The 14,438-nt window shown below is 32.4% G+C and overlaps 1 protein-coding gene across 1 annotated transcript; it reads left to right on the forward strand.

Annotated features, from left to right (window-relative positions):
• The first annotated feature begins 2,616 nt into the window (after positions 1-2,616).
• On the forward strand, positions 2,617-3,324 carry LOC147542002 (SAUR-like auxin-responsive protein family). Its single transcript, XM_086637238.1, has one exon. It carries the CDS (start codon positions 2,689-2,691, stop codon positions 3,118-3,120), a length of 432 nt encoding a protein of 143 aa, XP_086493364.1. The 5' UTR covers positions 2,617-2,688; the 3' UTR covers positions 3,121-3,324.
• Positions 3,325-14,438: the final 11,114 nt, after the last annotated feature.

A 14,438-nucleotide genomic window follows, 5' to 3' on the forward strand; every position in this document is an offset into this window, starting at 1 on the left:
ATAAATAATATATAATAATATATATAAAACATAATACATATAATATTTATACTAAATTGAGCTCCATTAGTCTAGTTTGGTTTGTACTGTTCCTAAAAAATAATCAAAAACCAATTGCCCAAAATAAGTGATGAATGAGTATACATAAAAATAATATATATCTATGGAGACGGACAATGAGATTATAGTGAAGAACTTCCATGCAATAAAACTCGTAAAGGTCAATTTTGAGTTATAAATTATAAAATATGAAATTTTTGTAAAATTTTAAGCTTAATAATTATCAATACAATATTGATTGTTTGCTTAAGGACAATGTATCTTAAATTTCCTGAACATAAATTCTGGATGCACCCCTGTAAGGACAATGGTAGATGTTTGTTTTGTATCTTCCATTAATCAATACTAACTTTAACAAAAACTGCATGGGTAGTTAGAGGTAACACATGCCCAAGTGGTGTCACAGCACAAGATTAATAATTTTAGGGTTTGATTGAGCCAGTTTAGGTCCCTCATGCATTATTAAGTCCCCATGGCCGGATTTGATCATGAGGATAGCCCCCTATGTGACAAACAAACATGACCTACCTTGCACGTGAAAACCATTATAACCACATCTTATGAAGGGGAAAGAGATTTAGTCAAACTACCATCACTTTGAAGCCCTAGACTCAGTACTATACTCTCTTCTCTGATAGATTTCATTGAGCCAACCTTTGTGGATCCTTGGGTTTTTCCATAAGTCTATTAAAGCCAATAATCTCTTAAAATTGTTCCCATAAAGGATATACGTATATGGTGATAGTCCCAAGCCTGAGAAATTTTCGGAGCCTAGACTATTAAGTATGTGCTCAAACTTAGTAAATATCGGTTTTTTAGATGGTCTTATTGAACTTTCGTTCGGAACAAAATTCCGTACTGGTTGGATTTGGTCGTTTAGAGGCAGTTGTCAAAATCAATGACATAGCAATAAATGTGATATTCATGTTTGTTTTAAAGGTCCCTCCCTAATAGTATGAGATTCTATAAATCTAACTGGCTTCCATACACATAACCTACCAACTTGGTTGGTGAAATATCTTTTTCTATGGCCTGCATAAACTTGCATAAATTAATAAAACCAAGTTGGTGATTACATAATAGGGTTATTATCTGGTTGGCCTCCTAGTTTTTATGTCTTCACATTTTATCTCCATTTTCTTCGTCTTTCTTTCTCTCTGTAAGAGGACCTTCTCGAACCAAAATCGGTTAATTGATATATGTCCTTCAAAAACTGTCATCATCCATCAATGGAGAACAAACCACCATTAGTGGAGTCTTTCTTAATTTTTTTTTTAAAAGAAACATACATAGAGAATATTCATTAATGAAGGTCCTACTAGAGAGAGAAAGAGAGAAAATGAAGGTTTATTAATATTTTTATAACATTAAATTTGAAAAAAAATTGAAGACCTTCGTTAATGGAGGTCTACGTAAAGAGAGAAATAAAGAAGAAAATGGAGATAAAATGTGAAGATAAAGACAAAAGAACCCAATAAACATAAATAAGGAAAGTCGAAAGAAAGTAATTTAAGAAAGAGAAAATCTGACTTTTTAGTCAATAAATTGAAAATTACAAAAGAGATCATCTTAGTGTTTTTGATAAATTAGGAGGTCACACAGAAAGCTGCTTATAAAACTAGGGGACCAAATGGTAGTAACCGTAAACAATATGAGTTAATTAATTCCATTTTGGCCCCTTAAAGATAACTAAATTGGTGATTTGGTCGTCTTTAGGGGGCATTTGGTGAGTTGGTCATCTTTAGAGAGCCAAATTAGAAATAGCCCTAAGATATCACCAAAGGATACTGTGATATCTTAAGGGTTCCCACAATGTAATTTAGCTTTTTATAAAATCCAACATGCTTCCAATATTTTTTTTTTGTTGAAGGAACATGCTTCCAATATAACGTAATCTTTTGGAACTTCTGTTGTAGGAATTTGCGTAAAAGCCAATGCTCTTGCTGACAAATTAACAAAAACCACTAGAAAGACTCTCCAGCCGAAAATGGACCAATGCTACTAGATCCTGTAAATAGCATTTGTGTAACTTACTGATTATCAATGTTCTTGCAATAAAAAGAATCATTTCTTCTTCGCGACTGGTATTTAAAGAGGTATGAAGAGCAATTCACAGAGTTGAATATTTAGAGATCAAACTAGTTGTACAATAAGCACAACGAAAGTTAGGAATACAACCAACACCCCTTGGTTGGAGTGGTAAGAGGTTTAGATTTCCCCTTCGGAGTCGGGATTCGAGGCACGCTGACAATTTAAAGAATAAAACAAAAAGAAAGTTACGAGTACAGTGAACTATTTATTGTGTGTGCCCATTGTTAAACTGGGTGTGCCCCTAACACTTCCACCATAGTATACTTCACAAAAGAGAATTTTATCTTGAGCATTGGTGTAGAGGTGGGCCCAAAAATTCACAAGAAAAAAGGGATAGGGTACCCACTTCCATCACCACCCAGTTAGGTTTACATGTCTGTCATTTGATTACATATTAAGGAATTAATATAAAACAATTCTTATGATACTTACAACTCATCTAAACTATCTCCAAATTCTCTAAATCTTTCTCTCTCTCTAAATCTTTCTCTCATTTTGTTTCTCTCTCTCTCTCTCTCTCTAAAATTACATCTTCTTATGGGTGTTATGCATGAGTTAATTAGAATGAAGAAAATTAATTCAGTACTTAAGAAATGTAAGAGTTTATCAATGCAGTTGGGTAGATCTTCATCTTATAGTAGTTTAAGATCATCAAAATCTAACAGAGAAGTTGAATTCTGGGTAGATGATGATTATCAAGATCAAGATTATAAGATTGTGTTTGTGGGTAGTTCAAGAAGGAAGTATATGATTAGTTCAAAGTATTTAAATCATCCATTATTGAATACCCTCATTGATAAATCATCTTCATCATCATCATTAGATCATAAAATTAGTAGAGAAGATGATCATAAATGTATTTATGTGAAATGTGAAGTTGTTCTTTTTGATCATCTTTTATGGATGATTGAAAATGCTGATCCAATATCTGAATCCTTTGAAGAATTAGCTGAGCTTTATGCCTTCTAATTCTCTCACTCTCTCTAGAGAACATTATCTCTCTACTATTGGATCATTTAGCAAATAATTACTCATTTCTCTGTATGTTTTTTCATTGGCAAATGATTGGTTAACCCATTGTATGAGTGTGGAAAAATTCCAATGAATTGGTTGAGTTGTATAAACAAAGTTTAATTGTATAAATAATAAGGAGATCATTTTCTTTTTTAATTATTATTGAATTTTTTTATAGAATTTTTAAATATATCATTTTATGGAATAAGCCATTTTAGAGGTTTGCTTACCTTAAGTACTAAGACAAACCCTTTAAAAAAAAAGTGCGGAGACAAACGGGGTGGGTGGGTGTTATAATCACTTAGGTCATGTTTGACACGCGAGAATGGAATGTGATTCCTGAGAATCGCATTCCTTTAGGCCAGCGCTTTGGGGTAAACTAAAAAGTTTCCGGGGTTTGAAATTTTAAAGGGAATATGCAAAATTTTGAAAAGTTTCCGGGGCAACATATTTTATGGGGAATATGGTTCAAAATAAAAAAACTCTCCACCTCACCTCCCTCCACCTCACCTCACCTCCCTCCACCTCACCTCTCTCTCTCTCCACCTCATCTTCTCTCTCCCTACCATTCTCTCTTTCTCTTCCCGATTAGGTCGCCGACCGGAAAAGTGGAATATTCTGAAGAATTCTTTTAGAGGAGTTGATAAAGTGGTGAAGGTTCGTCTTCAAATTTTTCGTGGTGAATTTAAAAGGTTGAGTATGAATGATGGAGAACCTGTCTCCGATTATGTTTCAAGAGTATTGTCTAATGTTAACGAAATGAAAAGGTGTGGTGAAAAATGTGACGATGTTCGGGTGATGGAGAAGATTTTGCGGTCTTTGACACCTAAATTTGATAATGTGGTTATAGTCGTTGAAGAATCAAAAGACTTGGAATCCATGACGGTAGATGAATTGATGGGAACATTGCAAATCCATGAACAAAGGATGAATAGAAATGTTGCAACCTCTTCAAATTGTTCGGTTGATCAAGTACTTCAAACAAAACTCACTTTAGAAGAAAAACAATATACACCCCAAAAAGAAAGAGGCTATGAGAGTTATGGGAGAGGTTATGATAATCGTAGAAGAGGCTTTGGAAGCCAAAAAGGAAGAAATTTTTGTTGGTAGAGGAAGAACAAATGAACCAAGAGGAAGAGGTAGAGGAAACTTTACTAGACCTTATAATAGCCAAGATGGAGATAAAAGGGATATTGAATGCTATGATAGAGGTTATGATAATCGTAGAAGAGGCTTTGGAAGCCAAAGAGGAAGAAATTTTTTTAATAGAGGAAGAACAATTGAACCAAGAGGAAGAGGTAGATGAAACTTTACTAGACCTTATAATAGCCAAGGTAGAGACAAAAGAGATATTGAATGCTATAATTGTCACAAGCTTGGGCATTATAGTAATGAATGTTGGCATAAAAATAAAGTTAAGGAAGAATCAAACCTTGTTGAAGATGAAGTAGAAGTTAATGTTGATCCTACATTGTTATTTTCTTATGATGGTCTTGATGAATCACAAACAAACACTTGGTATTTCGACACCGGTGCAAGTAATCATATTTGTGGGAAAAGGGAATTGTTTGTTGAAGTGAATGAAAGTGTGAAAGGGTGTGTAAAGTTCGGTGACTCCTCAAAGATACCGATGCTAGGGAAAAATAATATGCTCATTCAACTAAAAAATGGAAAACATAACTATATTTCCGATGTTTATTATGTTCCCGCAATGAAAAATGACATTTTGAGTTTGGGACAACTTTTAGAAAAAGGCTATGATATAAGATTGAAGGATCTTCATCTCACATTAAGAGATAGAAGTGGAACTCTAATTGCTAAGGTAAAGATGACAAAGAATAGATTATTTCCCTTATACATTCAACATGGTGATGCAAAATGCTTACACTCTCTTGTGAAAGATGAATCTTGGTTGTGGCACTTGAGACTTGGGCATCTAAACTTTGATGGGATGAAAACCTTGGCAAGCAAGAATATGGTAAGGGGTTTACCATGTATTGATCACCCCAAATAAAGTGTGTGAAGGGTGTATCTTTGGCAAGCATCATCGAACAAGTTTTTTTAAAGAAGGAAGGTGGAGAGCATCTAATACATTGGAGCTAGTGCATACCGATGTTTGTGCTCTATTAAAGCCAATGACAAATAGAGGTAACAATTACTTTCTCATTTTTATTGATGATTTTAGTAGAAAAACATGGGTTTATTTCTTAAAAAATAAATCCGAAGTATTTGAAGTATTCAAAGAGTTTAAGAACATGGTTGAGAAACAAAGTGGTTTTATGATAAAGAAACTAAGGTCCGATAGAGGTGGAGAATATACCTCAAGAGCATTTGATATGTTTTGTAGAGAACATGGGATTGTTCATGAACTTACTTCGTCATACACACCACAACTAAATGAAGTTGCCGAAACATATTAAACATGGCAAGAAGCATGTTAATAGAAAAAAGTTTGCCTAGAGAATTTTAGGGTGAAGCCGTTGCATGTGTCGTATACTTGTTAAATAGATGTCTCACTAAAAGTGTCTATATGAAGACCCCCCAAGAGGCATGGGGTTATTACAAGCCTAGTGTATCTCATTTAAAGATATTTGGATGTATTGCTTATGCAAAGATACCGGAAGCAAGAAGAAACTTGATGGCGAAGGTGAGAAATGTATCTTTCTTGGGTATAATGAGCAAACGAAATGTTACAAGTTGTTTAATCCAATTGTCAATAAAGTTCTCTTTAGTAGATAATAAAGTTCTCTTTAGTAGATATGTGGTATTTGAAGAAGATTTGGCATGGGAATGGAAAGGAAAAGAAGTTATTCAAGTTGAACTTAGACTTGAAAGGGAAGAAGAAGAAGATGCACCACCAAGAGAATTTCAAAGAGACCCACAAACACCATCATCCTCATCATCGGAGGAAAGTTCTAATGAAGGGCCAATGAAAACTAGAAGTTTGAGAGAGATTTATGAAGTCGTGGATAATGAAGAAGAATTGAACTTGTGTTGTTTTCTCATGGATTGTGATCCTATTAGTTATGAAGAGGCCATCCAAGAAAAAAATTGGAAAATGCAATGAATGAAGAAATTAATGCAATTGAAAAAAATGATACTTGAGAATTGACAAGTTTACTAAAGGGATATAAACCTATTGGTGTAAAGTGGGTGTATAAGACAAAGAAGAATGCAAGTGGAGAACTCCAAAGATATAAAGCAAGACTTGTAGCTAAAGGTTACAAGTAAATAGCCGGCATTGATTATAGTGAGGTATTTGCTCCCGTTGCTCGTATAGAAACAATCAGATAGTTAATCTCTATAGCGTCTCAATATGCATGGAAGATTTATACCCTTGATGTCAAGTCGGCATTTTTGAATGGTATCCTAGAGGAAGAGATATATGTTGAACAACCTTTGGGGTATGTTAGAAAGGGAAAAGAAGATAAAGTTTATAAGTTGAAGAAGGCCCTTTATGGGTTAAAACAAGCTCCACGTGCATGGAATGCAAGAATTGATAAGTATTTTCAAGAAAATGGGTTTGAAAAGTGTCCTCATGAGCACACTTTATATATGAAAATGAAAGAAGATGGAGGTATGTTATTTGTTTGTTTCTATGTTGATGATTTAATATTCACCGGTAATGATTCAAGACTATTTGAAGAGTTTAAGAAGAGAATGGTTAAGGAATTTGATATGACCGATATTGGGTTGATGAGTCATTTCCTTAGTATTGAAGTGAAGCAAATGGAAAATGGAATATTTATTTCTCAAAGTGGATATGCTAAGGAAGTACTTAAAAGATTTAAAATGGAGTCGTGTAATCCAGTAAACGCCCCTCTTGAAAGTGGAGTAGAATTGAGAAAATGCACAAGAAGTAGTGATGTGGATCCTACATATTTCAAAAGTTTGATTAGAAATCTACATTATCTTACATGTACAAGACCGGATATTCTCTACATTATCTTACATGGAAACACCGATGAATCTCATCTTAATGTCGCAAAGAGTCTCCTTCGATATATTAAAGGTACGCTCAATGATGGTTTATTTTTCTCTTGTGCACAAGATTTTAAGCTTATTAGTTATTCCGATAGTGATTGGGGTAGAGACTTAGATGAAAGAAAGAGTACATCGGGATTTATATTTTTATGGGTTATACGGCATTTACTTGGTCTTCCAAGAAAACAACCTATTATGACTTTATCTACTTGTGAAGCGGAATATGTAGCCGCTAGCTCTATGGTTTGTCATGCCATTTGGTTAAGAAATATGTTGAAGCATCTTCAATGTCCTCAAATCGGCCCAACCGAAGTAGTTCTTGACAACAAATCGGCTATTGCTTTAGCCAAAAATCCCGTTTGTCATGAAAGAAGTAAGCACATCGATACACGCTATCATTTTATTCGTGAACATGTTAAAGAAGGTGATATTGAAGTGATGTATTGCAAGTCTCAAGATCAAATAGCGGATATATTTACAAAGCCTTTGAAGCATAATGTCTTTGAAAGATTGAAGTGGATGTTAGGTATGAGAAGCTATGAAAATTTGGTTTAAGGGGGAATGTTGAAAAATGGGCTCTAAACTAAATTTTGGTTTGGGCCAATATGAAGTGTGAGGAAGTTTGAGCTTGAGTGGTGTTATCAAAATAGAAGGGGCAAAGAAGGAAAATGGCTCCTTGAAATTAATTAAAAGAAGTAGTAGAGTTCCTTATGTCTACAACTTGAGTAAGCTTACATAGAGAAAGAACTAGGGCTTTCTTTGGAGAAGATCCTTTCTGAAGAAATTTGAAGTGATTAATTGGTATGTATCTATGACTATTATCTAATATATTTAAATATCTTTTTCTTTGTTAATGAAAGGAACAACAACAATATTTGTGTTTATGATGATTGAAGATTTGTGATTAAATGATAGTTGGTTTGAGTATATAGTGTTAGATCCTTTATGTTATAGTTGTTATTTTTCTTAAATCTCCAACAGATGAAGGAACAAATATAAATCATGATGTCTGCAAGAAAAGCAATGGAGATGAGTTAAAACAGACAGGAGCTTGGGCTACTCTTAACCGAACTACTAACACCATTATTATTGTCGTCGTCGTCGTCTTCGTGTCGTCGTCGTCGTCTTCGTCGTCGTCATCTTCGTCTCGTGTCGTCGTCGTCATGTCGTCTTCTTCGCCGTCGTGTCGTCGTCGTCGTCGTGTTGTCGTCGTCGTGTTGTCGTGTCCTCGTCGTCGTGTCGTCGTCGTCGTGTCGTCCTCGTCGCGTCACCCTCGTCGTGTCACCCTCGTCGTGTCGTCGCGGTTGTCGTTGTCCTCGGTCGTCGTCGTCGTCGTCGTCGTGTCGTCGTCGTGAAAGAAATTAACTTTCTTACCCATTAGAAAAATTGGATTTTCTTACTCTAGCTTTCCGGCGTAATAAACAGACCCTTGATGATTTGTGATTTTCTTCTTGAGAAATTGACTGATTTGATTGTCATTATAAGTTAGAGTAATTTTTTTTACCTATAGAGATTTACTTTGATTATTATTGGTAGAGTCATTTGCTTCTTTAGGAATTGAACGATGGTATTTATAGGTTAGCTTGATTTTTAACTTAGAGAGATGTTAAAAAAAAACAAAAAGACAAAAACCAATTGACTAATTTTTCAAACATTGATGATTCTTCCATGTTTGATTTCCTTCTTTACCAATTGACTGATTTCCTTTACAGGAAAATGACTAAGAACAAGGCAGAAACCAAAAAGAAACCACAAGTGTCGTGGACATGCTTTAGTTGTGGATATGATTTTCCAACTCAGGAGGCATTAGGGAAGCACATAATTGTTCACAAGATCCTTCCGGGAAGAAGACGGGGTTTCATCAATATTCTGTTTATAAAACTTATATTACAAAACAAATTATAGGTGTATATCTACTTAGTGGAGAGGATGTGTGTAAGTGGAGAAGATGTGTGTATCAATTTAGGAACATGAATTAATCTTTATTCTACTTACGTTTTTTCATGGTCCTCTTCCTGCATTGCTCTATGAGTTGTTCTAGAGATATTGGACTACACAATTCATATCTGGAAGTTGCAATACAGTTTGTATGTACCCTTGGCAATGAATGAATATGTGCATGACTGATTCTCCATTTTGCTTGCACCTAATACATCTGTTTGGGATTTGCAAACAGTGTCTCAGTAGATTGTCTAATGTTAGTAGCTTGCCTATGATCGCTGCCCAGATAACAAACTCACACAAGGAGGTGTCTTGACAGACCAAAGACTAAGGTTGTCTCTCACTGCTTGACTGATATAGTGTATAATTTTTTTTTCAGTGCTTGTCGTAAGGGGTTTAAGAGCAAGTAAGCAATGCTGAGAAGGTAACTTTTTGAAGGTCACAAGTGACGGAAACAAAACTTTTATTTTCATGACAACTGAGGTTGTGTCGTCGTCGTCGCGGTCGTCGTCGGTCGTCGTTGTCGTCGTCGCGGTCGTCGTCGTTGTCGCGGTCGTCGTCGTCGTCGCGGTCGTCGTCGTCTTTGTCGTCGTCGCCGTGTCGTCGTCGTGTCGTCGTGAAAGAAATTAACTTTCTTACCTATTAGAAAAATTAGGTTTTCTTACTCAAGCTTTCCGGCGTAATAAACAGACCTTTGATGATTTGTGATTTTCTTCTTGAAGAATTGACTGATTTGATTGTCATTATAAGTTAGAGTAATTTTTTTTACCTACAGAGATTTACTTTGATTATTCTTGGTAGAGTCATTTTCTTCTTTAGGAATTGAACGATGGTATTTATAGGTTAGCTTGATTTTTAACCTAGAGAGATGTTAAAAATAAACCAAAAAGGCAGAAACCAATTGACTAATTTTTCAAACATTGATGATTCTTCTATGTTTGATTTCCTTAATTACCAATTGATTAATTTCCTTTACAGGAAAATGACTAAGAACAAGGCAGAAACCAAAAAGAAACCACAAGGGTCGTGGACATGTTTTAGTTGTGGATATGATTTTCCAACTCAGGAGGCATTAGGGAAGCACATAATTGTTCACAAGATCCTTCCGGGAAGAAGACGGGGTTTCATCTTGGTAAAAAAAGTTTCCCAAAATATGGAAGCCATTTGAGGACACTTGGAGACATTTCAGTAAAGAAGATAATAGAATAAATTTTATTATCAAATTAGATTGATAATAATATAATAAATGATATATAAGAATAAAATATTTATTATAGTAATATTTATAATATTTATAATATTATTATAAATATTATAAATATAATTATAATTATTATATTTATAATATTATTATAAATATTATTATAAATATTATAGTAATATTAATATTTATAATATTATATTTATAATATTATATTTATAATATTATATTTATTATAAATATAATAAATGTTTATTATATTATTATAAATATTTATAATAATAATTATAATATAATAATATTATAATATTATATTTATAATATTATATTTATTATAAATAATGTAATAATATAATAATAATTATAATATAATTATTATTATATTATTACATTATTATAATGTTATCTTATTATTATATTACGGTATTTTTGTATAATTATTATATTATTGCTATACTAGGGTATATCTCGTGCCCTAAGGCACGGACACATGTATCAATCAAATGTTACGAAATTTATTGTTATATTTTATTGAGAGAGAGAGATTTTTATTAGTTATTATTTTTTTGTTTCTTTTCTCTTAAATTAGTTATTATTTTATTGAGAGAGAGAGAGATTTTAATTTCTTTTTTATTAGTTATTATTTTTTATTTAATATTAGTTATTAGTTTTTTTGGTATTATTAGTTTCTTTTCTCTTAAATTAGTTATTATTTTATTGAGAGAGAGAGAAAGATTTTAATTTCTTTTTTTAGCCGTTGAAATTTATTTTGTTTCTTTTTTTTCTTAAATTAGTTATTTTATTTCTAAGAATGAAAGGATTATTGTTTTTTAAATAGGTAACTTTATTTCTACGAAGGACTATATTTTAAAATTTGAGAAGGGCTTCTAAACAATATGTATAATTAAAAAAGGATGTGTCACAGTCATCGTTTTCCCTTAAGTTAGTATCCCGTGCCCTAGGGCACAGACACTTGTATCAATCAAATGTTACGAAATTTATTTTATATTTTATTGAGAGAGAAAGATTTTTTATTAGTTATTATCTTTTTGTTTCTTTTCTCTTAAATTAGTTATTATTTTATTAAGAGAGAGAGAGAGAGAGAGAGATTTTAATTTCGTTTTTTAACTCTTGAAATTTATTTTGTCTTTTTTCTTAAATTAGTTATTTTATTTCTAAGAAGGAAAAGATTATTGTTTTTAAATAGGTAACTTTATTTCTACGAAGGACTATATTTTAAATTTTGAGAAGGGCTTCTAGACAATATTTTAAAAAAGGATGTGTCACAGTCATCGTTTTCCCTTAAGTTAGTATCCCGTGCCCTAGGGCACAGACACTTGTATCAATCAAATGTTACGAAATTTATTTTATATTTTATTGAGAGAGAAAGATATTTTATTAGTTATTATCTTTTTGTTTCTTTTCTCTTAAATTAGTTATTATTTTATTGAGAGAGAGAGAGAGAGAGAGATTTTAATTTCTTTCTTTAACCCTTGAAATTTATTTTGTTTCTTTTTTTCTTAAATTAGTTATTTTATTTCTAAGAAGGAAAGGATTATTGTTTTTTAAATAGGTAACTTTTATTCTACGAAGGACTATATTTTAAATATTGAGAAGGGCTTCTAGACAATATGCATAATTAAATAAGGATGTTTGTCCCAGTCATCGTTTTCCCTTCTGTTTTATATAATAGATTATTATAATATTATCTTATTATTATATTATTATATTATTGTATTATTATTATATTATATAATTATATTATACTATACTATATTATTGTTATACTAATATTATATTAATATATTATTATACTATATTAAATAAATATTTACCAATTGTCTATTAATGTCCACAAATATCTACGGATGTCTATGAAAATCGAAAAATATATATTTGGAATATTAATTAAATTTTTTTATTTCACGTGATTAGAGAGTAATAATATTAAAATAATAAACATCAACTAAATGGCTATAAACTACAGATATTCACGGATGTCTACGAAAGTCGAAAAATATATTTTCAAAATAGTAGTACAAATATATTGTTTCATATGATTAGACAATAACGATAATATTAAAATAATAAATATCCACCAGTTGTCTATCAATGTTCTCAGATATCCACAGATGTCCACAAAAGTGGAAAAATATATTCTGAAATATGAGTACAAATATATTATTTCATATGATTAGACAATAATGATAATATTAAAATAATAAATGTCTACCAATTTTCCTTCAATGATGAGATGATAATAATAATAATAATAATAATAATAATAATAATAATAATAATAATAAATGTTGAAATGTCTCCAAGACATTTTGTCCATGAACCAAATGTCTTGAAATGTCTCAAAGACATTTTGTCTATGAATCAAATGTCTTAAAATGTCCATAAGACATTTTGTCTACGGACAAATACCCCGAAATGTCCTAAAATGTCTTGAAATGTCTAAGGAACATTTGTCTCGGAGTGTCCCCTAATGTCCTGATCCACTACCACCCCCTAAAGCAATCGAAACCATATTTTATTCATAAGTGATTCAATCACAAGTTTACATGGATGATAATTGTTATTTCTTTCAGAACTACATGAGAGTTACGTACCTTCAAATGTAAAGTGTCTCATGAAAGGAAAGAAATTGACTAGACACAGACACGAAGATCCTATAGATCGAAAGTTAAAGATCCTAAAGGTCAACAAAAGGAGATCATGAAGATCATAGAATTAAAGACCCTAAATGTCAACAAAATGTAAATCATAATAAATAAAATTGACAATTAGAAGTAGTACTATGATGAAACAAGTATTAATAGCAATCCAATGAAGAGATAACTTCAAAAACTTGAAATTCATTTTTAGAGTGAGAAACTCTCATCAAATGCGTCTTTGAATCTTCTTTAAAACCGTCTTGATGTCGTAACGAAACCACCCAATGATTGAATTGTTGTTAATGGAGTCTTCATCTTCTTCTCTGTCTACTTCAGATTTTCTTATTATAGATCCATAAGATAATGCAAACTAAGAAAGAGGAAGATCCGAAGGAGGAATCCTCGTCTGGAAAACAACAAGATCTAGTTTTCTCTCTCTGAAAAAAATGGTTATTTCTCTCTCTAGTTATCTACAAGTTAGGATATTCGATAACGGATTGGTTTACCGCTTAATGAGTCTGGTAGACCCAACTTCTGTCTTAGGGTTTAGTTTTTTTCTTTGAAATGGAGCACGTTCCCCAGGCCCAGCCCAAAGATTCTCTGAGTAAGAACTGTTTTCAACTTAGTCAATACACGGCATTGACACATCTTCAAGATGTGATAAGCACGATAACTGCTGAAGTTAAACTATAAATGAAATAGGCCTAAAGCCCAACTACATATATAATAAAGAAGCCTAAACCCCAACAAACTTATTTATAGTTTTAAACCCAACTTCAATAACTATGGATTCCTCCTTCTGTCCAAACTTGGGACCTCTAGGTTTAGTTGGAACTCTAAGAAGGGGTGATCTATGGTGTTTTATCATCCATGTCTGATAACACCGGAAATCACTAATCTGTAATTTCTAAATGCATGTAATTGATGAGAGAGAAGAAAACCAAAAAAGAAGCCAACATAAAACTGTGCAACCCTAAATTAATGTACTATTCACATGCATTATCTCCATCTTCTTCAAAGAAGGAAGGTGGGTCTCTCTATTAGACAAGTCGAGCAATTTCTTTCTTTTCTTTCTCTCTTGTCATCTTTCAATTGATATATCTTCTCACAAAAAAAGCAAAACTAAAGCAATTGTGTTCCAGTTTGTCTTTTTAGAATAAAATTCACATCATCTAACATGGTTGAATTATTTTCCCCACTTTGAGTGATTTATAATCGAGAAAGTAGTGTTCATATATTTGATCAACTCAATAACTTCTTTCTTTTCTAGTGCTGGATTTTTAGGTCATGTCTTAAGATATGTACTTGCTCTTAAACAACTATTCAAACCTTCTGTTCCTTAGCTTTCTGTCCCATCCCACTCATATCCAAAGAATGTGGGTCTCATGGGTCTGTTTCCAATCAACCTAAATTTACCATTCACTCACCTTTTTCCTACTAGAAATTTTCTTTCCATCTCTTACTCAGAGTTTGACAGAAAACGTAAC

This window comes from Eschscholzia californica, unplaced genomic scaffold, assembly GCF_041429995.1.
Source record: "Eschscholzia californica isolate CP2 unplaced genomic scaffold, dmEscCali1.0.p SCAF_4, whole genome shotgun sequence".
Lineage (NCBI taxonomy): Eukaryota > Viridiplantae > Streptophyta > Magnoliopsida > Ranunculales > Papaveraceae > Eschscholzia > Eschscholzia californica.

Coding starts and splice junctions, on each gene's coding strand:
- LOC147542002 (XM_086637238.1), top strand. CDS start 2,689: ATGGGTGTTATGCATGAGTTAATTAGAATGAAGAAAATTAATTCAGTA.